Consider the following 26,444-nt stretch of genomic DNA (forward strand, 5'->3'; position numbering starts at 1 on the left):
CACACACACACTCTCTCTCTCTCTGGGCTGTGTACAGCAGCTCAGCTCCGACAGCAAACAATGCCTTCTGGTTGTTGATCTGCAAATCTGGACATGAATTGAGTTAACAATATAAAAGCAATCTGTATTCTCTCGGAGGGAACATGAGACTCATGAACACTGTTGCTGCACAAGCCTCCTTTCTCATTTGGTTGTCTTTATAGTTCTCTCGCCTCAAGGCTCGCTGAGAAACCACAAAAATAAAATAATAAAAAGCCGTCACATGAAGCTCCACTGGCCCAAAGTGAAGATGACAATTAAAATAGATTGGATATTTTACAGCCAGTTGGACCGGCGCATTACTTTTCTGTGGAAAAGATCCTGAAGCCTTTTCAACGAACACATTTGAGGGACAGTTGTGCATAATTAATAAAGTTAAGTTTATCCATTTTATAGAATAGAAAATTAACTCAGAGCTTCTTAAATTACACATGGAAATCGCCCCTTATAAAAGCAAGCATATATTTACAACACGGCTTTTATACTATTCTTCAGGCTGGTGACAGACTATAAATTATTACTTTAATATCCGTGAAGGCACCTCGGAGACCATCAGCCCCCGAAGTGCACATATAGCCATGATCTATATTCTAGAGGCTTTGGCACCCTCTGCAGGATTTCAGGAGCACGGCCAAATTAAAAAGTTAAGACGTCATTGATTGAACCTCGAGCTTTACAATGTCTATATGCACCTATACAGGGGAATTTTATATTGTCCACTGACTCAAACTGAACACCACAAAGACTGAATTCATACCACTTCTTAGATTCTGGCCCAGTCACACCCAGGTCTTTAGTAGTCCATCTCAGCTTGAGGCAACGAGGCCAGTTCTATATCAACCACATCCAATGACCAGACAGTACTGAGGCCAGTTTCACAAACAGCCTTGTTAACGTGGCAGTGATGAGTTAAGCAGTGCGTACGTTTATTTCAAATCAACACATCAACTCAAGAGCCTGTTTTTGGCCAGTTGGATCTCTAGATGGCACTGTGGCCATTAACCAATCTGCTAAATAATGACATCATTCCTCACCAAACTAAACTAATGGCGTTTGCTGTTTGAAGTGTGATATGGAAGAACAAAATGGAGCAGACAGTCAGGAGCTTCTGGACTCTGATGAAACCGCTCCCACAAAGCCTTTTCAAGCTGCGTGTTGAAGCTGCACCCCGATGAGAGCGGTCGCTCATTACAGGATGAGGATCTAAAACCTTCATGGTCATTCACTGCCCTTTAAGCCCAAATTACATTTATACTGAAGGACACAGATCAGCGTGGGATAATTTAATGGTGCAGATTTAATTTAACAGAGACATTGTGCATCGGGTAAATTTAGCCCATCTTTTCCATTTATCTTCAACAAACAGTTTGCAGAATCTGATCAAGACCTGCATGACACTAAAAGAGTGAGGGAAGCTGCAGGGTTCTGAGGAGACCATGATGTCAGATTGATCTTGGATCATTCAGTTAAAAAAACAAAGACAGAAACACAGCATTCGACTTTCTCCAAAAAGATTTATTGAGCTGAAACAATTTTTGCAGCTGTCTTGCTTGCAGTTGAAACCTGGGGAAAAGAAAAAAAACAACATTAAGCAAATTCAGAAGATGAAAAAGCCATCAGAAACTACACACAAGGGGGAACATGCATCCTGCCAGTTGTGTGCAGCAGACAGGCGGGCCGGGCCCAGGTCTGCTCATCTGCATTCTGCTCATTAGCATGGGTAAACAAGGAGAAAACTGCTGCCATACGGCAGAACTTGCCAAGCATGAAATTCCCTCCTCATGCTTTCCCCCTTTACCCTTGGATTATCACATACGCTGCTGCCTCGCTCCAGATTTTTGACATGGCAAGACAGACTTCTGTTAGCGTAGCGCAAACTAATAATTCTACTAGTCTGCCATAAAGGATACGCAACTCACTTTCCTGGCAGAGAAAAGGGTTTGCCCGAGGACACGTGCTTTGCGTGTTGACGTGACACCAGGGTTCTCCCGCGACAGACAAGGTGTCACATCAAAGCAAAGGGATGATATTTGTGTGATCAGATATGCTTAAGGCACAACCCCGGGAGCGTCTGTATGTAACACAAAATGGCAGCGTATCATTCAGTTGTTGAAACCAACCTTTGCCTGACCAGCATGAGGCTGCATGACATTCATTAGATTTCTTAAAGCACCAGAATGCTCTCTCTCCCCTTCGACTATTTTATTCCTGAGCAAAACATAGCGGTGGAGGTCTGGTTGGAATTAGTCCACAAGCAGCAGTGTTGTTTATTGAGGACAGATATAACAGAACAGAACTCAGTTGTGTTTATGAAATGTTTCAACTGAAATGTTGCATATTAATCAAGGACATTGTCACTACACTACACTGACAGGGTAAATCTCTAACATAGACCACCGTGAAGACTTCTTCACTACATGAGTCAGATAAACCGACTACAAGCAGTGAGTTTAAAAAACTTCAAAGTTCATCACGAGATGACGCATCCTGCAGCAAACCCAAAATATCAAAGACACTTACAATTATGTAAAACATGTAGTGATAAGGATTCGTGACATTTTTTTCTGGTTCTGCTGTTAAACTTAATTATGGTTTAAGCACAGGTAGACATAATCACTATATCCCTGCATTATATACCAAGGGCGGTGGTGGACAGGTGATGAGTCACAGTGAAGTTAGGTAACAGGGGATCGCAATCAGATTCATGTTACACTAGATATTGACAAGCACGTCAAGTTGTTAATTCTATGCAAACATGGCCAACAATACCAGTATGACTCATTAGTGCTCATGAGTAGCAGCAATAGTGATTTGTCTTTTTAAATACAATATTGTGAATGACAGTATATTGTAATAAACATCTTTCGCAGAGGTATAAAATCTGACCCTCGCTGTCTTCCGTCAAAGCCATAGCTTGTTGGATTCTTCCATACACAGGGTATGAAGTACACCATATTATAAAGGTCAGATTCATTATGGTAAAAACGAGTACAAACTGATATGGTGACAAAATAATTTTCATGTTTGGTTTACCAACACATGTGCAATAGGAGTATTGGTTATGATACCATGAAAAGGTTTGCCTTGATTTTTTGGTCTGATTATTCAAACTATGATGTTACTTGTGTGTCAACATTAGGAAGACAGATTAGTTTCTCACCTGGCCGGCAATTCTGTCCAGGTCTCGGGTTCCCTGGGAGGTTAGTCTGCGACCACTGAGAAAAATAGAACAAACTATTAAAATAGGAAAATACAAAACATAAACCACTTTAGTCAAAAATCCATTCACAAAAAGCTGAATACTTCCATCATTCCTCTTTGCACCACATTGACCACAGTATTAGTCACAGGATGATCAATTCTCCATCCATACACGTTGGCCAAAAAGCATCCAACCATAAACCATTCAGAAGGAAATTGAATTTCCCTGCCAAGTTGTACTGAATAGAACTAACCATATACATTTTGTTACAGACTCACCGCATTATTGCAAAGTAAAATACCTCGAGTCTTTAGAGGTTTCATAGTTATGGGGCATTGATGGGTCTGTTTCGCAAGCTTCTACATTGATGAAATGCAGGTGCGGAAAAGAGCTATGCCTGAGTGTTGCATGAAAGAGAGTGTGTGAACTACAAATCTCTCACGTACAGGCCAACTACAACATCATGCCAGCTTTGTCTGCATGTTCTACGATACATATCCTAAAAGGCGTCAGTTAAAAATGCACAAACTTCTTCCAAGTGAACTTGAGTTTTGAGAACATGCTGAATAAAACGGGCCCTAAGTGCAATCAAATAATTCCAGCTGTAAAGACCGAGGATATGCGTACCCGTTGGGATCCTTCTCGACCATCTTGAGCAGCTCCAGGGCCTGCAGCACCTTGCGAGCCACGTTCTTAGATCCTACACTGTAGTGGGAAGGACACACACCGTTCCTCTTGCGACCTCCATAGATCTTGGTCATGGAGCCAACACCAGCCCCTCCACGGAGGTACAGATGGCGGACTGTGGATGCTGAAAGAGAAGAGGAAATGGTGTCAGAATCACTGTGCTTATCCTCGGGCCTCGCTCTCAACATTAAATGCAAATGATTGGACGTGTGGGTTTGTGGTTTCAGTCTTACATCAATACAATTAGTGCTGTTTAATATTTCATGAGCAAAGCACTTAGGCAAGAGTGAATAAGTTGTACATCATCATTAGGCATTTGCTCTAATCTTGCGTTCACACATTTCAATTGTAGGACCTAAGAAACCATTCACACCTTCACAAGGGTCAGAATACAGTAATTTGTTACTCCATTATAGCCATGAAAAAAACAAGTGTCAGTGACAGACTTTAGCACATTTAGTAAAAACTAAACCATACATGACTAGATATCTGAACAGGGATTTTGGTTTTCCAGTGAGACCCACACAGCATTTCTAACAGTATCCACTACAATATGACTATCTTGAAACATCTCAACAACACTATAATAAGTAGAGCGAGTCCTTCAGAGGGACAGCAGCTCCAATGCCATGTGGTTGATACAAACAGTTTTTTGTGATAATTAATTCATCAGCATCATGGCTTCTATTTCTAGTTGTTAATTTACATTTAAAGATTTACGAAAAACAATCGTTCATTCTGTGGTAGTTCAATCCCTGAGCACAAGATAATGTTGAAATCCATCAGCATCCATTTGTCTCTTCAATCCCAGTTTACATTTGTGAAATATATTGTCTATACATCATCATACTTTGAAGTGTTACCCAGGTAACATTCTGACACATTGCACTGACAGATTATGATCAATACATAGCTGAACTTTGTTAAAACAAAGAATGAACCTGAGCACTCAGACTTACCGGTTCTGATGTAGAACCAGTTCTCATCACTGGGAGCCAGCTCCTTGTGCTTGCCCAGCTTGACGAGGTCCACCCAGTCAGGCACCTTCAGCTTTCCTGACCTGGGGTAGGAGAAGAGTCAGGATGATGTAAACCACAACTAGCTTCTATAGGGATATTTTGTGTTATGAAGCCATTTACATCAGTATGGTAAGATGTACAGGCACAGCATTCACAAATAAACGTTTTAGGAAAAACAAAAACAGTGGGCGGATTATTCATAGTTATACCAGAGTTAAAAACAAAAATACTCACTTCTTCAGGAAAGCCGCCAGGGCTCGGACAAATTCCTGCTGGTTGACGTCTTTCACTGTGATCCCCGGCATCTGAACAAGAAACACACCAGAGTTACTTTCCACACTTCCTCCGAGACACATGAGAGAGCATAAGATGGCAACGTATCCGCACAAGTATTTAATATATATCAATGTACTTCAGCCCGGAGCAGTGTCCGGTAGAAAAACGTGATCTAGATGAATTCAAGTGTTGCTTCTATACATATTCAATGTGTGAGCATGTGTGAATCGCTCCGGTTTGCTACAGATGATGTACAATTACTCTCAGAGACGCAACAACTCAGAATATGAACCACACAGACACATTTATGTCAGATATAAGTGTGGACACTCGGCTGCACGCTTTCACCCGGCACTAGCTAAGCCATCAACTAGCAGCTAAATGCTAACTATGGTAGCTGTCTTTAGAGAAGACTTTACAGTCGTGACACCGCACCTTTAAGGCAAGTATTGGCTATGACCGCAACATATAATGTAAAAACTAACGTCCGCTGTTTCTGAATGCTTAGTTTATTCTTGAATTTCGGCAACAAACGCAAAGCTACATCGCGAGTTAGCCACAAGCTAGCAGGCCTCAACGCGGCAGCATGGGGGCAGCCATCACTGAGAGCGACCGTAGAAGCGCAGCACTCGAGCAAAACCTCGTCAAATAACTACTAAACGCTTCTAATGTCCCCACAACAGCTCGACGGGTTTATGCAGCTACACTTTACATCCCACCTGAGCGCGTTTCGGGGCGAAATGGTGGCGTTTGGATGTATTTTAAGGTGAAATGACGGGAAAGGAATAACAGCGCTTTACCTTGCGTGCGGACAGCGAAGGGAAGAGGCTGCGACGGGGTTTCCAGCCCCTGTTTAACTGGACAGATCTCGTTTTGTCACGCGAGACTTGGGCTTAGTTTTTTTCAATACTACTGCTGCTACTACTAATAACGATAATAATAATGATAATGATGATTATTATTATTTTGATTATCATTATTATTATTGAATTAGTTTATATAGCACTTTTTTTATAAACGTTACAAAACAGTAGATATATAGATCTTACAGAAAATGTTGAGAAAAGAAATAAATTGGATTAGTTTAAATAAGAACCAATGTCAGTTCTTTGCTTACAGAAGTTTTAAGGATGAATAAGACGTTATAGAGAAGTGGAGTGAATTCCATTACACAGGGACTCTGATAGCAAAGACCCATCTTTTTGTCACCTTAAAATTGAGCAGTACAATTTTAAAATACAGCAAAAAATAAAGTGGCAGGAAAACGGGTGAATATGCACAATTTTTTTTATCTGAACTTATTTTTCTGCTGTTGTAAAATGTCTTTGGACTATAAAATGAGACTAAGAAGCAATTCTGTCAATCTCTGGGTGGGTATTATCTCAGTAAATCCCACTCGGCTTGGCTCTGTACGACCCTGCCTGGAGCATGCAGCTTGGCCCTTTGGCAGACAGTGAGGAAATGATTTGTAGACACAATGATATGCTTGAGTGATTTATTTTATTTTTATGTTTTTGAAATACAGGCATATTTTTTCCAGCTACATAACAGTGAGTCCAACACTTCAATGGATCTACTTTACATGTAAAACAAAAGTAGCGCACAGCATCAGTTCTCAGTACATTTTCAGGCGTAGCACCACACTGTGTGTTGTGGTTCTCATTAGAGCTTATATTGCTGGAGAGTATCATGTACTATTGAGTGAACTGCCTAAGATCACAGGACCTCTATGGATAATTTAAGTATACGACTAAAGGCGAGGGTATAGATTCACTCTGTGCACTTTTGTCAGCGATATAGTTCAATATGTTCTAGTTATTATATAAAATGAGTGTATATTTTGTCCCATGGCACAATTCTTTCCAGATAAGACTGTAAATGTCTTTAATAGCTCTATTCATCTTTATTACCTCCAACTCATACCCACTCCATCAAAAAGCACACTGCCTTCAGAGTTAAGAGCTCCTTATTCTATTCTTTTATCTGGCTCATATTAAGGGGAAATTGGAGAAATCAAAGAAAAATCTGAATGAAAAAGTGTTTTTACTATAAAAATGAAAGAGAAAAAACTAGTGTGTGTGTGTGTGTGAGTCCATGCTCATGTATGTTCATGCGTGTGTGTGCCTTATTTACATATTTCCCTGGCCAGCCGAGTGTTGCCCTTTGCACATTTCAGATGGAAAGGGCAGCCATGCTCCAACATTGACACAATTGATATGTTTGCTGAGACAGGAGAGAGAGGTCGGAGGCAGGTGGATAAGTAGAGGTCTATGAATCAGGTTTACTCTGTCAGTGGGGGGGAGACAGTTAGGAGTGAGAGGTGCGAGAGAGAGAAAGAAAGAGAGAGAGAGAGAGAGATCCTTGAGGAAAATAAAGAGGCAGCCGATTATAGAGCTTAGTATAAACCATCTGCGTCATCGCAGGGCTTCACAACAGGTAACTGTGTCTTTTTATCCTCATTTACTTCTTTGTTGTAATACTAACATTATGGCGCTCACTGACTTTTCTCTAAATGTCAGTGACCGCGCTGTAACGCTTTGGCCCCCGTCGCTCGAATGATGCTTCAAAGAGCTTAATTGATTAATTAAAGCAATTAATTACACTGAGAGTGACCAGCAGCCAATATGAATTGAAATCTCACACAAGGTGGATTAAAGCTCCATTAATTACTTCAGTAAATCAATTTCACCGAGGCCCCTTCAAGTGTTGAGACAGGAGACAACCGTGTGGAGTGATTATGAAGCGGTATGAAGAGCTTATTCTGGGTTGTCATGATTATTATGGAAAAGTGACGACTAACACCAAATGTTCTGAAAAGGTCAAACTAATTACGTGGAATGGACAGGTGGCAAATCTTCTGTTTCGACATTTCATCCACTCCACTTTATGTGAGACTATTGTTTGAAAATGCACTTGAATTAGCTGCCAATCTTTATTGCATACATTCGCTGGGAATTACTCATCGGGGGGGGGGGGGGGCGGCTGTGACTCATGTATTTCCTTGTAGACGTCCAGGTCTATTTGTGTCTCGGAGAGTGTGAGCGTGTGAATAATGTACGGCGCGCCAGCGGGCGACGCGAGGCGAGACAAAGACGAGAAAAAAAGAGGAGAGTGTGATGACAGTGTGCTGCCACCCAGCTTGGTGCTTGTTGCTCAGTGTTTGCATGGTGCTCACATCCTCAGTGGAGAAGTTCTGTCAGGTCTGGTCTCGGGCTGACCTTTTCACTCTCCGGACACGTTTACAGCTCTCCAATAGCTATCAAAATCATCTAGTTTCCTCCTGCCCATCCCTGTGCCCCAAGCACAAACCTGCATCACATATTCTCTCTCCCTCTCCACATCTGTGCTTCCTGCCTCTCATGCTGACTTGTTTTTTTATTATTCCGACCCATGCCCTTATGCTTAACCTCAAAATTTCCTCCACCCTTTATCACTGCATTCCCATTTGTATGGTCCACCATTCCTCCGATGAAGCGGCTGAGGTCTGCAGGGGCAGGGTGTGTTGAAAGAGACATGTGGGAACATAGGGAAGGGGTGCTAACCAGAGTGGGAGTAAAACAGATTTACTTTCACAAGCTTCAATGTGTTTCTCTTTATTTTACCCTCTTCAGTAATGGCTTTTTGAACCGTAGTCAAATATATTCTTTGCTTTTATCATCCTCTGTGTCTCTCTCTTTTTAATCTCCCTTAGATATGGAATTCATGTGGCTCTACTCCCTGTGCCAGTGCATCATATCGGTATCCGCAATAGTGGTCAGTGTGAGGTTGTGCATGGCGCTCAGCGGTAGCGGTGCCACGGCCGATGCCCAACAGGGAACCCAGGGTGCCGGGCCTCAACCCGGGAGCGTCTCGAGCTGTCTTCGACTGTGCCTGGGCTGGGTGGGGGCTGTAGGGGGCGCAATGGAAGTACCTGCTACCGTCCTGCTCAACCTGCGAACCCCCCAGTGTCTGTACACCTGCATCACCATGGTGTGTTTCCCCCTGCTGGTCAGGCAGTTCACCATGTTTCTGCTAATGCTGCTCACGCTGGACACCCACCTGCAGCGTCACTTGGCAGACAGGTGAGTGGAGCAGATGGTTGAGTTGGTTTCAGCTGGAGAAGAACAATAAGTGAATAAATCCTCTGAGTCAGTTGAAGTGGAAAAGTTTCTGTCAGATATTGAAGGGATAGTTCACTGAATAATGAAAAATCCACCTATTATCTACTCCTCACTATGCCGATGGAGGGGTGGGTGAAGTGTTTGAGTCCACAAAACACTTCAGGAGTCTCAGGGGCAAACAGTGTTTCAGCCAAGGTTAACTCTTCTTCAGTCGTAATGAAACAATAGCAAAAAACACAACATGCCTCCATACTGCTTGTGTGGTGTCATCCAATTGTCTGCAATTCATATCTGACTCGAAACAGGATCATTTACACCATATCTTAGGCCTTTTGGAGTCAAATTTGAATGTCGGGGCTTGCGGACGCCACACGAGCAGTATGGAGGCATGTTGTGTTTTTTCCGTTGTTTTATTACATCTGAAGAAGTGATAACAATAGACTTTAATTGTATTGGATGCGGCTGCAACGCTGTTTACCCCTGAGACTCCAGAAGGGTTTTGTGGACTCAAACCATTCCCCCACCCCATCGGCATTTTCGTAGAACTATAGCTTTAACTTGGTACAAAAAAAATCATTTCATATTCACTTGAGATGTGTGTTTACATAAGATGTTTTCACATAAACATGATATAGCATCACTCACGCTGCAGTTTTAAATAACTTCCAGTACTTTTTTCCTTCCTTGTATGTGTGAAAGAATATGTGGGTGGCAAGAGTGTGCTGCTAGCAATGATGCAAAAAATCCATATCAGGGTAAAATAAATAAAACAGTAAACATGTTAAGCTGTGGCGACTGTATGGTTTATTCAAACAGATTGTTGAGTGCTCATACGGCTGCTTTGTCCACCTGGGAGATGGATGAGTGAATATCAATTGGCTCTGAAGCTCGGAGATGCTTGATTGGCAGTGACCTACAAACACAGCGTTTCTGTGGAGAGTCTGTCTTAATATGTCGGTGTTCTGTTGCTATGTAACAATCAGTTAACCTGCCCATCTTAGAGAGATTTCATTTTTCTGTACTTCTTTCAGAAATGTTCTCAAACAAGGTTACCTGCAGTCAGTTAGAGAGCTTACATCTAGAAGGGTTTACAGGTTTCAGAGCAGATCCACTTCTTTCCACTGTCCTGAAACGAATCCTATGTCTATGGGTTAGCCAGACTACAGTTTCATCATCAGTGTAAGATGAGTGTGCGGTCATAATACAAACATGTTAATTGTTTTTCCACACCCTCATGTCTTTGGGCGACAGGTACTCCAAGGTGGTGACCCGTCGGCGAGCTTTGTGTGTGGTCCTGCTGTGCTGGGTGGGCTCTGTTCTGTCTTCCTTCGCCCAGTTCATCGGCTCGGACATCTTCGACACCCGGAGAAGGGTCGGCACTGGTGCGGACACAACTGGCCTCGAGCTGGATGGCAACTGGACGAACTCTTTACCCAATCTCACCACTTCCCCGCCCCCTAAGTACAACCACCACCGCAAGATCATCGGGAAGTACCTTCCATACGGGGGCTTCCTGTCCAAGTTTTATGTGGAGGACATGAGCAACTTCACCTACGCTGAGATTCACAGCAGCCACTGGGGAGTGTGTGCTCCCGACACTGTTCTCAGTCCTCAATTCCTGGTCTATGTTCATGGGATGATGGTGTTCATGCTGCCCGTGCTGTGCCTGCTGGTCATTTACCTTGATCTGCTGTGCATGAGGCCCAGTAAGAACCCTTTTAGTCATACAGACCCTCCAAAGTATGACTCCCGCCAGGTCCGCTCCCTGGCTCTGTCTCTTTCCCTTTTAGTTCTACTGTGCCTGCCCATCCACATTATCCATGCCCTCTTGCTTTACACCCCCAGCATCAATCTTCCTGCCTGGGCTCATGCAGTTGCCCTCTTCCTCTTCCAGCTGTACGACCTCGTGCCCCAGATCCTCTTCACTCCTCCGAGGAGACAAGCCGCGGAGGAACGAGCCACCTTCCCTCTCTCTGTTCCCACTGCAGGTGGAAGGCTACCTGCAGTGGCTCAGTCCAGACGCAAATCTGTCCGCTTGGCCCTGTGCGAAGCGGTGCAGGCCGGTCCGTGGTTTTCAGCCAAACTCTCCCTGAAAGCCAAAGTGTGCCCAGAGGTCTGAGATCTTGACCCAGTGGAAGATGTGGGAGGATAAAAGCAGCTAAATAACCTTCTTATCGCAATGTTTCCTCTGTGATTTGGTTGTATAGGTGCTCAGATGAAATGACTTGTGGACCGAGGAAGAATAAATACAGCATATTCGTGTTTGTTGTTGGCTTTTTAACTGATCAGCGAGCTCACGCACAAACATTATGTATAACTCGCAAATGAAAAGGCCAGTTAATTATCGGGTCCCGCACAAAATGTCAGTGAGAAAATTAAGTCTCCCGATGACGACTGCTATCCTGATCACAGATGTCTGTTTCCTTTGACTGCTCTTCCTGTGGGTCTCATTCTAAGCCTATTTTAAGACTCCGCTAAGCCAACCACCAGTAATGTAGATATGTAAGTGACAGCGTTTAATTAAACATTCGGTAATAACACGGTGGTCCAGGGAGGACGCCGCATTGTAGGCAAAACATAATTAACCTGGTAATGACACAATCTTCGTGGCTGTTTTGATTAAACGTGTGAATACAATGTGACGCTCTCTTGTAATAAAAGGGCCTTGCTCGCACTAATTGGATTGTTCATCTTGAACCGTGTTGGTGTTAGAAATCACTGATGGAGAAAAAAGGAGTAATCTATCTATTTCTGCATGGAACATGGCCGTGACAGTCAACAAGTTCTTGTCAGGCTTCTTCTTTTGTCTCCATTGATCGCGGACTGTTTCCCTCCTCTCTCCGCTCAGAGTTTAGAATTATTGCTCGCAGAGTTCTTTCCCAGTTCCTTTTTTTTTTTACAGATCTTCACGTCATGTTCCGTCTCCTCCTTATGTAGCCCAGCATATGAGGACAGTGTGTCTTCCATTACTGCACAACTCGCCGAATAGGAAACATTACTGAAACACGGATCTGGTACTAAAGACGGAAAAATGTCCTCAGCTTCCCTAGTGTGACAGCCCATTCAATTATTCTGTCTGCCTGAAAGCTTCCTGATTACGCTAGGCCTCGGCACACTCAGCCACCTCAATCAATGCCTCATGCTACGCTGCCGCTCTGTGCAAACCAGCGTCCTCTAGGGTCACGATGGGCGACATAAAAAAAAAATGGACAGCACTGTGTATAATGCACCATGTAGCCACCAGAAATATGGAGAGTTTGTGTTTGGATGCACTGTGATATTTACTGCGACTCGTGGAAATGAAATACGATTGTCATAAATGAGTCGTAAATGGGGAACTCTCTGATGTGAACCCGTTCCAGGACGTTAATCTGTGAAACTAGCAGCAGGGAGAAAAGCGTAAGTTATTCATAGGCTTCTTCTCCTCATTATTGGTCGGATTATGGTGCATGCACTGCACGTCGTAAAGTTTTGGGGGGGGGGAATACAGCTGACTGTTGTCTGGCTTGTCCCCGTCTCATTTCTGCTCATGTCCATTGATTTGATAATCACCCTCTATGATCGCCGTGGTGGTCTGATTGTCATCAGGTCCAGCAGCTGAACTGTATCATTGTTATGGTGGGATAATGGCCGGTTTCCCAGGATGCAACAGTGTAAGCGGGTACAGGATCATTAACTAACCAGCAGTAAACACGGTGAATTTCAAAATGATCAAAATCTTTGTTCTATGATAAACAAACTAAACTATACCTGAACTAAAGTTTACTTCGCTGACGAGTTTTGTATTTTCCTGTGAGGAAAACACAAAAACACAAGCATCCGAGTTTTTAAGGACACACACTTCTGTTCTGAAGACATAAAGGGACAATATTCCCAGTTTTATTACCCATCGACCACAGAGGATCTGATAGCGGGAACAACCTGTGCTGCGTTTGCGTCACCATAAACTGAAGATATGTCTCGTGTTGACTTGTGCCTGAATTGTTTGCCGGCCACAGTGTCAACTCATGCTGGTAGCGCCTGGCAAGTCCATTACTTTGATTGCCATTTGACAATCTGTCTTTATGACAGGCGACCGTGGAGCCTCGCCATCAATGCAAGAGAAACACATCGATCTATCACATTGTGACCTCCGGCGCCTTTCAAATCTCGCCCTGTGCACAGATGGACATGTTGAGTGCTTCTCAACAGAATCGGGTATTGATTGCATGGAAGTTAATGGCAGCCCCATATTTTTCTGTGTGCATCTGACTCAACCCTCCTGTCAGCCGTTCTTCCTCGCTATCTGTTCCTTATGATTCATTAGCAGCACCACAGAACCTTCTGCTTTGTTTATTCTATTTATTCTGAACGAGCTGTCACTTACAACCGGCTGCTCCGCCTTCATCTTTATCTCCCCACCTATAAATCCACCACTCCCCATTGATCTAATCATAGGGCCTGTTCTCTTTTCACGTGATTTTAAATAACAGCATCTGTTGATTACACAGTATCATACACCCGAGAAAAAAAAATACAGCCTGAAACCGAAGACGATTTTTGGAATCTTTTTTTTGTTTATTTTGTCGTGCTTTGTATCTTTCCCCTATAAAGAAATAGTTAGCTATATATCAACAATGACACATGGACTCTAAAATAAACAAGAGTGAAAGACAGGAGAAGAGACGACTAGGCACAGGAGACGAAGAGAGAGAGAGAAAGACTGGGAGAGAGAGGAAAGGTAAGAGTGAAAAAAGACAGCAATTTCTCTACAGTAGAACCAAACATAAAAATCATGGGAAGTGTACATTTCTTCAACATTTACAATTATAATAATAACAACGGCAATAATAATAACAGTAACAACAATCATAATTGTTCAAATAATAATTATAATAATTAATACAAAAATCAATAAGACCTCTGGTTTCTCATAAAGACAAACTTTTTTTTTTTTATTCTTTTCTTTTTTTTCTTTAAAGATCACTGGACAGTAGTTTGTTCGGCTTTGCACCTCTATAGGCTAATATTCTGTGTTAGTATAGTTGCTTCATAATGATATTCAATAGTAAACATTTTTTCTTATTTCTTAAAAGTTTCATTTTATGTTTTAATTTATGTTGCTGTTCATTTTTTATACAAATAATGAATTCAGAGATATGTATACTTGTTCTGTGGATGTGTTTCCTGTACGTATGAATGTGTGCAAGTATCTGCATGTGTGTGGTACCATTCAGGGAGAAAACAGCCCATTCATTCCTTCAGCTATTGCTCCCCTTGCCCTTCTTAATAAGACTTTTAAACCTTTTTATCCTCTTAATGACGTTCTAAAATAATTAAGCTTTTCTTTAATGCCTTAGCAAGTCATATTCCTTTCTTCTTTGTCGGGAACGCAGCCCAACACTAATCCTTTCATTATTAGGAGCCAACAAAAGGAGGAGCGATTGAGGGAGCAGCGTACGGAGAGAACAAGAGATAAAAGGGAGCGGGAAGAGGACGCTAACAGGTGAGTGGAGAGGAAGAAGGAGTAAATTAATTGTCCTCACTTACTGCAGCGAGAGTAAAAATACCAGTTATTGGCAGCTCAACCACCAGGGAAAGCAAAAGAGGACAGTTAGCTAGTTCATAAAGTATGGATCCTTCCCGGGACTCTGGGCTTACACGCTCCAGTGTTGTTATGGAATTATATATGAGCGGCAAGATGCTTTGGCAATTTCGACAAAATTTCAATTTGCTAGCACCGGCCGCTCGATAGCTCCTGGTCAACTCTCCCCGGTCCCCCCCGTCCCCCCTCGCACACTGGCTGCCTCTGTCTCCGCAGGTTAAAGATTGAGCTTTGTGAAATGGTTTTCTCCAGGCATGGAATTATAGCAGTCATCTGCCTCTAATTCCGCTTCCACTTTGGTGGCTGCACGGGCGGAATGCCGGTTTTCTTTGTGCTCCCTGCTTCCCTCTCGATCAAAATAATTACGGCATAATTTCGTTATTGCCTACATGCAGCTCACCCTCCCTCCCCTCTCCTTTCCCCCCCAGTTGCTCGCTCTCTCCCCCCCCCCCGGTTTCTCCTGCTTACAGTATATGGCACATTCGTTAATGGCTGGTGGGTCTATAGGCTCTCGCTTCCTCTGTCTGTCTCTGGGTTTGTATGTGTGTGTGTGTGTGTGGAGGATATGGGCTGGAATGGAGCAGGTTGGACTGGCTGTGTGCGGAATCTGTATACAGTCGTTTTTCAGAAGGCTGCCTGTTATGGCGCATTGTGTACAAGTGTACATGTGTGTGTGTGTGTGTGTTTGTGTATACTGTGTATAAGGAGGGAGACGGGGAGGGGGAGGGATGGAGGGCTGAGGTCAGAAGAGAAGGGGACTCGGAAGGGCTACAGTAGGTACTCCTTCTTGCCCTGGCTGGCGTCATTCCCATTGAGGAAGGCTTCCTGCACCTCACCATGTTCATCCAACCCACTGGCCTCATGGGTAAGATAGGAACCTGAATGAAAAAGAGAGAGAGAGAGAGAGACACACAGAGAGAGAGAGAGAGAGAGACGAAGAGGGAGATCGGAGGGGGAAGGTTAGGTGGAAAAGCGTCATGATCACTCCAGTGCCATGCAGCATTATCAAAACAATCAGCGCAATATATATTATTGAATGCCATACCTGTAAATGATTAATTCATTAGTTAACTGATTGTTAGGTCAATACCAAGCAAGGATAGGCTCGCGGGTACGGTACGAGCCTACCGGTGGATATTAAAAAAAGGTAGGGGGGGGGGGTGCATGTGTGAATAGGAGAGACAGAAGAGGATAGAGCGGAGGTGGAGTAGACAACAGAGAGCACCAGACAGGGAGGGAGGAGAGATTGGCAGAAAAGAGTGGAGGGAAGGTTAGGTGCGAGAGAACAACGGCACGTGCATCACTCAGAAAACCCATCAAATACATTTGAGCGCCCCCGCAGGTTGGTGTGATTAATGACTCGGTGCCGCGCAGGTTACAGAGGGCGAGAACCTCACAAGTCATCTTCCTGCCGGAGTGTCCCTTCACTCCAGGGGTGAGTGACACTCTCATTCTCCCTACTGCAGAGGGTGACTGGCGTGCTGACAGTCACGGCGTCCCAGGACAAAGCCCTAACAGCCCTGTCTCAACACTGATTGGTTGTAATGGCCCTGTCTCTGCGCTGATTGGCGGTCAAACCATGCAGAATGTTAACTGACGGCCTGTCTAGCCATAGGGTAAGTAATGGGTGTTTGCAGCCGGCTACACTGATCCAGGATCATTTCTTGGCAGCTGCGGTGCAGTCAAAAGGCTGCCAAAGTGAGGGCACTTAAAAAGATAGGGAATGCAGGAAGGCTGCTTTTAATAGATGAACCTTGATACACTAACATATAATCATAAAACATAGGACCACTCCTATAATTCCCAACCCCCACCCTATCGCTGCCACTATCCTGGCCAAGGTCGTCCATCACGGGCCGTGCCCGACTGGAGAGGAGCATCCCATCCTGATCTGCTTTGAGCTGACAATTTTACACCCTCAGTTTAAAAGATTACTTCTAAGAATCTGGCAACGACGGGCCCCCAGTGATTTTTTCTTTTTTTGACGGCAGAAAGGAGAAAGCACGCCTCTGAAAAATGTGATAAAATATTCTGAGTGCCAAGATATGCCTCCTGCTTGAGAGAGAAACTTTTGTGTAACTTGTGTGTGTGTGTGTGCGAGTGTGTGTTACCTTTCTGCCGGACGGAGCACCAGATGGTGACGATGAGGACACAGATGACGGTGAAAACCAGCAGTGCCAGAACACCACCTATCACTGCGTATGGCACGGCGCTGTGAGTCTCCACCACTGCGCCGGGATCTGGAAGGAAGAACAACAGAGAGGCGATTAAAAAAACATGTGTGTGGCTGGAGCGAGTGGTGCAAAGTGGAACTATGGAGATAAAGGGAGAGAAAGTGGGGTCAAAGATCTAAAATGAAAGAAATAAAAGCGAGAGACAGAAAGTGCATTCAAATCACCAGTGTGGGAACCCTAGCCCTGTGGGAGAGCGCTCATAGGAGCAAGAAGAGAAGTCGATTTCTTCCACCCAACTTGCATTATCACCTTTCATCCCCACCCTCCCCCACGACTGCATAGCATGCCAGACAGTCATAGTGGGTGAGAAATGAAGAGAGAGAATAAAGAAATAAGAATGTCAGCCTGTAAAAAAAAACCTCTCCAGCCAAGCACCTGTCAAGAGAACAATGCATTTTGAATGAGGGGACTTTCAGCGTGTTTACACGGCAGGCAGCGCAGCCCTGAGGAATGGAATCAAACACTTTAGCAAAAGACGAGTCCAGAGAAATAAAAAGATAAGACAGACAAATTAAATTCTCTGACATGTGTTGTAATATAGAATCACAGCAGTGGTTATGTAGAAGTGATTTGTGTCTACCTCAGTTTGTTTTGCATTTAACCAACTTTAGAGACTGATTTAAAGTAGAAAAGGAAAAATACAAAAAGAGAGGAAAAAAGAAAACTGTAGGTTAGTGATGCAAGTTCAATAATTGCAGTAACAGCTCAACTGTTTGCAGCGGCCCTTCATAGAGCAGCACTTAGGAAACAGATTGGGTTCATGCATGAGAAAGAGACAGAAACGTTTAGCAAAGTACAAATTAAGATAATCTTTGTGTCTGCACTTAAATACTGAGACTGCCAAGTTGCTGACGACAACAAATAGCCTCTTTTTCTGATGGTGCTGGCGGGGTGTTGTGTAAGAGCTGGTGAGGCCAACAGCGGGCAAGAACACTGCGTTATTGATGCAGCTCCTGGAGCGTGACAGAGCGGATTTAAAACACATATCATTAATACAGTGCTAACATATGAGATCAGGAGAGGAAAGAGAGGGTGATGGAGGAGAAGAAGGACAGGAAGACACTGAGCTTACCCGGTCCCATAGAACAAAGTAGATTTCCTTTCTTACTTAGTGATATTTTTCATGTATCTGTACTTTTATAAAGTTGATTTACTTTGCCCTTTTACTCCACTACATATATCAGCATTTATGTTTTTACTCGAAAAATATTTACAGGGCATTGTGTTGCATGATCATATTATATAAATGTCGTAATAGTTTTAGAAGTAATCAATGAGATGGGGAATTGATCTATTGATCCAATCAGAGTGACCAGGCAACATTAGACCCGCCTCCTGCAGCAGCATCATCACTGTTGAACAGAAACATCTGAGATGGATTTGGAAGAGGCCTCGACCACGAGCCATAATGATGAAGTAGATCGTGGTTTTAGGGAATATTCAGCAAGTAGTTTAACATTAAATACTCTAATTATATTCAAAGCAATGTTAGTAGTTTTCATAACTTAAGATAACAGATTCAAAATCATTTTGATGGTACAACAACTTGTATTAGGGAGAATGTCATATCTGAAGTTGCCACAGCACTCTCTAACTTTTTACTACTTTTTCTTTAAACATTATGTGGTACTTTTACTTTTATATTTATGTTGTTTCATTTGTACTTTTAGCAAGGAAGTAAAATGTTTGAGTTCTTGCTCCACCACTGCTGATCCACATGATCAACTGTGGGCTTGTGTGTGTCTGTGTGTGATAAAGTTGAAACCTGCGCATCTGCAGGAACACTGATAGGATCAAGCAGAAGGCTCAAGCAATATTTCAGAGGGAAATGAAAAAGCAAGCAGTCGGCTCTTAATCCACTGGCGCCCAAAGCTCCACACCAAATGACTGGCGATATCAAAAAAGAAGGTTGTTTCTCTCGGGAGCCCCTCGAATGACACATCACCATCGACCAAATGTTCCCCGAACAGTTCAACCCGCAGCTTTTATGACTCTAGATGACATCTGGGCCCGAGCCCAGCAGGTGAACAAGCTCCAACCGCCACAGACGGCAGCCGCAGCTGTAGCAGAAGAACAAGAGGGACGCCGGTGCTCCCTGTGCTTCATCCCGGCTTCAAGGAACCAGAGAGCGGCCGAAGGCGTGGAGATGGAGAGGAGATACCACGACTGTGTTGCTGTATTTATGAGATAAAAGGATATAAAAAGGGGAAGTGTGTATCATGTGCACGTGAACACACATTCTACTACTTCTATCTTAGTGTGGCGTCTCATTGGCATAGTACATTCCCTACTCCCTTACCCTAAACATCCAAACTAAATGCTGAACCCTGACCTCAACCTATTTCTAACCTTTAACCCTCAAACAGTCCTTGAGGATTTCACTTTCTCAAAATGTCCGCACTCTGTAAGGTCTATGCTTAAAATGGTCCTCACAGGGGTATAAGTACAAGCACACATATACGCATGCACACACACGGCTGCAGCAGTGTCACACACTGTCTTTCTCCTGCTGCCTAATGATTAGACAGCTACCAAGAACCCTGGTCCCTCTTTCTGTTTGTCCATCTTTCCTTCAGTCTGTCTTTCTGTCTTTACATCTCTCTGTCTTTCAATCCTTCTGTCTTTCCTTCCTTCCTCCCTTTACCCTTTTTCGTGCATGTTTGTGTGTAGGTGTGTGTTTGTGAGTGTGTGTGTGTGTGTGTGTGTGTGTGTGTGTGTGTGTGTGTAAAGATAAACAAGTTTGTGTAGCATCTTCTTAGTCCTCCAGAGGCCGGTGTCAGTCAGTTAGAGGTTGAATGTGCTGCCAGTTCCTTAAACTCTTAACACAGATTCATTAATAGTACCCACCAAACACCAAGGGACCCACCCCAAACCACACACACACACACACACACACAAATGCTGACTGGGCAGTGTGTGTGCGGGGTGCATCAAACAGGCAGTGATAAGAAAGAGAGGGAGAGTGGGTGGCTGTGCACGATGCATACCCAAGTGTCTGCAGACGCACGTACGCTCATGATGCAGGGCAAAGGAAGGTTGCAGCAGAAGCAGGGTGTGCACCGGCCACCTGAGAGCCGTCAAACGAGTCGGGGAGCGGGAGACACTGAAGGAGAGCAGGAAAGGACGAGGAGAGAGATGGAGTGCGGCGGAGAGGCAGAATGGAAAGGTGTGCATGTGCGTTACCTTTCGGGTCCAAGGCGAAGCTGGATGGTAGGAGGGTGGGGGTGACGGGATGGGAGGTGATATGTTGAGTGGAGGTGGGAGCGGGAGGGGCCGAGGTAGTGACTGACACATTATCTACAGACAGACAAGGGAATGGGATAACACACATATACACAAATACTATTATCTACAGCATGCAGTGACATTTCCACACAGGCATCTATGCAAGGGTTTTATAGCAAAGTTACTACTGCACATAAAACAGGAAGCGAGCTTTATTATGGCTGAATATTAAACAGGCTCCGGTTCAGGATCCTGCTTGATAACCAGTGGACGGCTCGTCTCTTCCATGTGAGCTCAGATAAGCAGGCACACATGTAAAACACAATAAATGGACGAAAGACTTATTTGAAACCCGCTCTCCAGACGTTTCACCACCAGAGACAAATGTTACTAATTATTTCCCCAAATTGAATGTGCGAGACGGAATCGATCTCGACCCCCTGACGAGCGATAAAGACGGCGGACAAAAGACTCTCTCCGGAGGACCTCTATTCACCGGCTTGCGGGGGGGTTAAGAAATGTTTACCATAGGTGAGACATGCATTAAAACAGCGTCTGAGGAGAATTACACCCGGCGGTCTGACATTCATCTGCGAGGCAAATGGAATGTACAGGAGCGCGCTCTCCATCACTGACACACTTTCCGTGGCACAATGGCAGGAGAGACAAAGACATCGCCTGTGACAGATGCATTCCCAGTGGAACGGCGCCGTGCAGGGGCCGTCTCATTCAGGGCAGAACAATAGCTTGGATCTTGACACATTCTCCAAATCAATGGCTCAGGCACAATGGTAGGTAGAGAGGTAGAAGGAGACAAGTTCCCATTGCCGCTAAAGACACTAAATAATGGCTGAGCGTACGTGTGTGTGTGTGTGTGTGTGTGTGCATGTGTGTGTGTGTGTGTGTGTGTGTGTGTGTGTGTGTGTGTGTGTGTGTATGTGTGTGTGTGTGTGTGTGTGTGTGTGTGGGAGTGAATAACATGCCACTTCATCAAACGATCAATCAAAAACCACAATGTACGACAAAGTCCTCGTACTCATCTCAGGACACACACACGTTAACATACACACAGCTTTTTCTATTAAATATATGAAGGCATGTGCACACACACACACACACCCTTACTAATTATGAATTGCCCACGCACAGATATACTGTATAATATACTCACAAAAGATTGCAAACACACACACACACACACACCGCACGCTGCCCTTTCTGCTCAGGAGTAATTTATTGGTAAGTATTCCTCCGTCTCTTCTCCTCCCTTTCTCCCACTGGCCCTGAGATCATCAATCTCTTTTTGCACTCTTCTTGTGTCAGCACTTCACCTCCCCTCTTCCCCCTTTTTTCTTCCTTTCTTCAAGCTCTGCCTAGGTCGTCTTCCCTTTGTAAAGAAATGTACATGATGTATATTATGGACAAAGGGCGAGTTTTCTTGTGGAGAAAAAAGTGAGAGAGAGGGGTGCAGGTAAATCGCACCGTGTTTGTGTGTGAGCTGATACGCTCTCGTACAGTATGTTGCACGTGTGTGTGTGGACATTTGTATGTGTGTGTATGTGGCTGTCCACTGAGCTTCAGGCCTGAGGATTAATGGCCGGGGTCGCTGCACTAATTAAGTGGACGCTGATGAATTTCTCTCGACTATCTCGGACAACCTAAAATAGTTTTGTCCTCACTAGTTCTAACTTTTCCTTATCTCTCCACCACCATCTCTCGCTTCTCTGAAACCGAGCGCTCTTCCCTCACTTGCACCCCCCCTTCCCTCCCCTCTTTCCCTCGCCTTCATTCGACTGCCTCTCTAGTTTTATTCCTCGGTGACTACATCCCCCCCCCCACTGCCTCTCTTCAACTTAATTAAGGGGAATGCTGTACAGCGGTCGTTCTCTTGGCCGAAAGCGTCCTTCTTCCCCCCACCCCCCCACATCATATTGTTACTCATTAACACTATATGGCTGCCAATCAGGCACGCAGCCCATGTTATTTCCAGGGATGGATGGTGCGGCTCTTGCGATAATGACGTTTCTCCTTGTATCTAATTCTTGCAGAACAGCGCCTGAGGATACTGCGCCACCATTTTGGATGAGCGCCGTTACGCTTTCATGTTCGCTGTCTCTAATTAGAAGGGCCTTGCCCAGAGCAGCAGTGTCTCCAGTTGTCAATCAGAGTGCGTCGGCGTTAGAAGTTTGGTCGGAGGTTCACCGCCGAGGCCAGCGCTGATTGTCTCAGACACCGACCGAGGCGCAGTGTCATGCGCTGAGGAAGAGAGGAGTGAAGACTTTTCTTCTCAAACCAAATTGACTCTGCTTTATCTGTGTCGGGCTTCCTCTGACACCTTTTTTTTTTCCATTTTCATTCTGTTTTTGAGAGACTTCATTAAATGGAGGTCTGTGTTTTTCAATCCAATTACCCTGACAGCTCATTACAACAGCGGAGGAGGACGAGAGGAATCCCTGGTCACCTAGTATCCGTCTTCATCTCACCATGTACCCCTCCTTTCATCCCTCTATCCCTCTCCTTTACTTTCCACGAATCTATCTGTAAAACTATTAGTTTCTATGTTCTCCCCTTTGCTTACTGCCTGAAATATGCACACACAGACACAATGCACATGCAAACGCTCATTGCATATATGCAAACACTAACAGTTCTCTCCGTCTCTATCATTCCCTCCCTCCACCTCCGATAGTATCTCATGCAATTCAATTCTAATGGGTTTTATTGGCTTGGCGATTCCTCTGAGTGCAGCGGCTCAGTTCAATTACATAAGGGAGCCTTCCGGGCTCTCAGCAGACAATCAGCAGCATTCTCCCGTCCAGTCACATGACTTTACGTGCACCTTCACGCATACACAAATATAAAAACATCCAATTTGTCCTAAACAATGGTGGCAGAGATGAAACAACCATCAGAGGGCACATTCATTTGGAATTGTGCAGATTGTTGTGTGTATGTGTGTGTGTGTGTGTGTTTGTGTGCCTGTGACTTACTCAAAACACTTTACATCATTAGTAACTTTCTGAAAGTTGCAGAAAGTTAATTTCATTGCACTAACTCATGCACACACATACTCGCACGAAAACAAGAAAGGTCTCACATTCCTCACTAAATCATAAACTCATTAAACTGCATGCACAACACACTCTCTCTCTCTCTCTCACAACCCCCCCCCCCCCCACACACACACACACACAAACACAAACACAGACACACACTGTGACCAGTTAAATCAACCTCAGCTTCAATCTGTCACGTCTTTGCCTCGGCTCCCTGGTGACATTCCTACCTCTGTTCTCCTTCTCCAGAACTAACCCAGTGACAAAGCCTCCCCCCCAAAAAAGCACCTGCAACAAATTGGCAGCCACTTTTGCACGTTTGCGCTCGGTGCAGACCCTGATGGCAGATAACTCTCACAGAGGGAAGGCTGAAACGAAACGAGAGAGCGAGAGGGATGAGAGAGCGCCGGTGGTTTTTCTGCACCTGCAATAAAATGGTTTCTTTTCTGCTGACTCATCCTTTACGACACACTCCTCCAGCGCTCCCTCCTTGCCCCCTCGCCTCCACTCCCCCAGTGCACCTTGGTATTCCCTCTGGTAACAGTGTGGGAGCCAACTAAAGTGACAGGCGGTGGAACTGAACGTTAACCTGCGTTCGACCTCCGTCGCCCTTCTCTCTGTCTTTTCATACCTCCCTCCCTCGCTCACTCACCCCCCCTTCTATCCATCCCTTCCGAACCCCCCACTCAGTCCGACTGATTCCTCCCGCTGCCCTTTTCCCAGAAAGCAAGGCCCTCTATGAGTAAAGAGACTGAACTGCAGCTGAACCGAGGACGAATGGCAAACATGGTGGCAAGGTGAGGAAAAGTTGAAAGGGTGTGGGAGGAGTGGAGAGGCGGAGAGGAAGAGGACAAGAGGCGTAAAAGAGGAGAGAACATGTGGCAGAGTAAAAGAAGGCAAGGATGTTAAGGAAGGGAATGGGGGAAGAACAGTAAGAAGGAGAGAAAAGAGAGATTGAGAACATGGGAATGAAAGGGCTCAAAAAAAGAGGAGCAAGAGAGGAATGACACTTTATCGTCTTTCCACCACTTAATCTTCAGAAGTTTGTTACAAAATAAGACGTTATTTTAATTAGATAATTATTATTATTCTCTATTTGAGAGTTATTATAAGACAGCTACTGTAATAATGTGGGTGCTGGAATGAAAGAAAGCCCACTGCAGATATGTATTAGAGCGATGAGTCATCTTAACATATTTTACAGCTTGGGATCATATTTATTTTCAGTATTGACTGATGAACCTATTTAACGATATCTGATGATCAGCAACCAGCACTTCAGTAATAACGCTGAATGAAACCATCCACGGTGGTTTATTTACATCGACAGTGATGTGGCTGACACGCAGTTTGCAGTTATGCAACATTTACAGAGAGAAGCACATCACTGGTAACATTAAAGTCGAAATGAAAAAAGTCCATTTGACTTTTCTCGAGAACAAATTAGTTGCGACTCATGGGGAAATCAAGAGTGACTCTCAGCCGTCTGGAGATTAATATGATGGCTGAATCAACAACTCTGAGCTCTTTGAGATAAGGTGCAAAACAATCTGCCCAGTGGGAGTGTACTTTCATTTTTTTCTTTTAAATACAGCAAACCACCACTGATACGGGGCTACAAGGGGAGGATTTAAAGGCTGATTGCTGGAAATCCATGGTGCAGAGCAGAGGGGCTGCGCCCGGCTTATGCTGTTTACGTGGATTTCTGGTCTTTTATGGATTTTGGTCAAAGCTGAATTCTTTGCTTTAAACACACCCCAAAAAAACGAAAGGATTACACGGCAAAAAAGGGCGATAAATCAAATTAATGGCCAGCACAGAGCGACATGAAGAAGATAAATGGTGAAATGTGGGAAGGAAGAAATGGCACGGAGAAAAACAGATGAAGCCAAGAGCTAAGAAAATGGCGATGCAGAAAGCTGAAGAAGTGGGAAAGAGACAGAACATTTTTCTACAGAGGTGGCGACGCACATCAAAGCTCGACGTATGGAACCTTCTAGGATAGAGAAGGAGAAGGAGAGACAGAGGAGGGGAGAGGAATGGGGGAGTGGGTGGGTGTGTCACCTTTCATCGTGCCACTGTTGCCACCCTTGATGCCTGTGGAAAGCTGCCATTATGTGTGCCGTTTGATGCTCGGCACGGTTGTACATGAGTGCGATTGTTGATTGTGTGTCTGTGTGTGTGTGTGTGAGCGCATGAGAGAGAATGGGAGTAGTGTGATGGATAGATGAGGGGGCGCACACCAAAAGCAGTTGAAAAATGTTACATAAGATCTCATGTCTTTATTCCCTCCATCCACCCATTTCCTTCTGATCTGCAAATCAGGCACAACGGTGCAATGACACGGGCTGCCAGCAGGGGGGGGTGCAGATCAAAAGGGCAAACCTGCCCAGTGGCAGTGGTGTACACGCAATTAGGGCAAACCACACACGTGTTGGATGTTGTAGAAGCCTCTAATGATGAGCTAGCATAGCAATTTAGCTTTTGCTGCTGTTTCATTAACACCACACTGTTCCCATTTTGTTCTAATTCGACTGCAGCTTCACTCAGTTGTTTAATGTGACAAAGTTTGTCCCATTTCCCGAACAATGGGGTGACACTAGGTTCCCGTGTGATGTTGCGTGTTCCGCCGTCACCCTCTTTGAGCCACGGGGTGCAGCCTATCTGGGTCAACCTTCATTAAGAAGTTAGCCGCGACACTAAATCTAGGTGCAACATCTCGCAAAACTTGTTAAACCCAACAACAAAAAGCCCTTAACCCGCTATCTCCCTCCTGCTCGGATGCATTCGCTCAAATCAAAGTTAATTTGCCTGAATTTTAACTGCAGCAGATGCTGTTTATAGCCGACTGTTGCCATTTAAAATCCAAACATTTCCGGCTGATTAAGCAGCGTGTGTTAACGAGTTTTCTGATTCTCTGGCTTGTTTTGTGAAGTTGTGAAAACATCGAGTATCTTTATGTATTGCACTTTGACTTGTTCTGAATTCCTTTAAGAGAGGAGAGGGTCACAGGGGAGATGAT

At 44.4% G+C, this 26,444-nt stretch overlaps 3 protein-coding genes across 6 annotated transcripts in view; 1 reads left to right on the forward strand and 2 right to left on the reverse strand.

Annotated features, from left to right (window-relative positions):
* Positions 1-1,533: 1,533 nt before the first annotated feature.
* On the reverse strand, positions 1,534-6,103 carry rps19 (ribosomal protein S19). Its single transcript, XM_062399389.1, has 6 exons — positions 6,024-6,103; positions 5,182-5,252; positions 4,888-4,988; positions 3,869-4,052; positions 3,200-3,254; positions 1,534-1,602 (listed from the first exon to the last, which is right to left on the reverse strand). Exons 2-6 carry the CDS (start codon positions 5,250-5,252, stop codon positions 1,555-1,557), a joined length of 459 nt encoding a protein of 152 aa, XP_062255373.1. The 5' UTR covers positions 6,024-6,103; the 3' UTR covers positions 1,534-1,554.
* Positions 6,104-8,916: 2,813 nt separating this feature from the next.
* On the forward strand, positions 8,917-11,882 carry LOC133965361 (adenosine receptor A1-like). The gene is made up of 2 exons (XM_062399865.1): positions 8,917-9,284; positions 10,575-11,882. Exons 1-2 carry the CDS (start codon positions 8,917-8,919, stop codon positions 11,440-11,442), a joined length of 1,236 nt encoding a protein of 411 aa, XP_062255849.1. The 3' UTR covers positions 11,443-11,882.
* Positions 11,883-13,855: 1,973 nt separating this feature from the next.
* The window catches only part of cadm4 (cell adhesion molecule 4), a 144,518-nt gene continuing 131,929 nt past the window's right edge, over positions 13,856-26,444 (reverse strand). For 2 of the 4 annotated variants that reach the window (XM_062399619.1, XM_062399618.1), the window contains exons 7-9: positions 20,325-20,438; positions 17,019-17,147; positions 13,856-15,785 (exon numbers count right to left, since the gene is read on the reverse strand). In XM_062399619.1, the coding sequence (XP_062255603.1) occupies positions 15,676-15,785; positions 17,019-17,147; positions 20,325-20,438 (353 nt within the window). In that variant the 3' untranslated portion in view covers positions 13,856-15,675. Of the gene's footprint in view, positions 15,786-15,952; positions 16,032-17,018; positions 17,148-20,324; positions 20,439-26,444 lie in introns of all 4 variants that reach the window. The other 2 variants (XM_062399620.1, XM_062399621.1) reach the window with 2 other exon arrangements.

The sequence above is a fragment of the Platichthys flesus genome, chromosome 11 (genome assembly GCF_949316205.1).
Source record: "Platichthys flesus chromosome 11, fPlaFle2.1, whole genome shotgun sequence".
In the NCBI taxonomy this organism is placed as follows: domain Eukaryota; kingdom Metazoa; phylum Chordata; class Actinopteri; order Pleuronectiformes; family Pleuronectidae; genus Platichthys; species Platichthys flesus.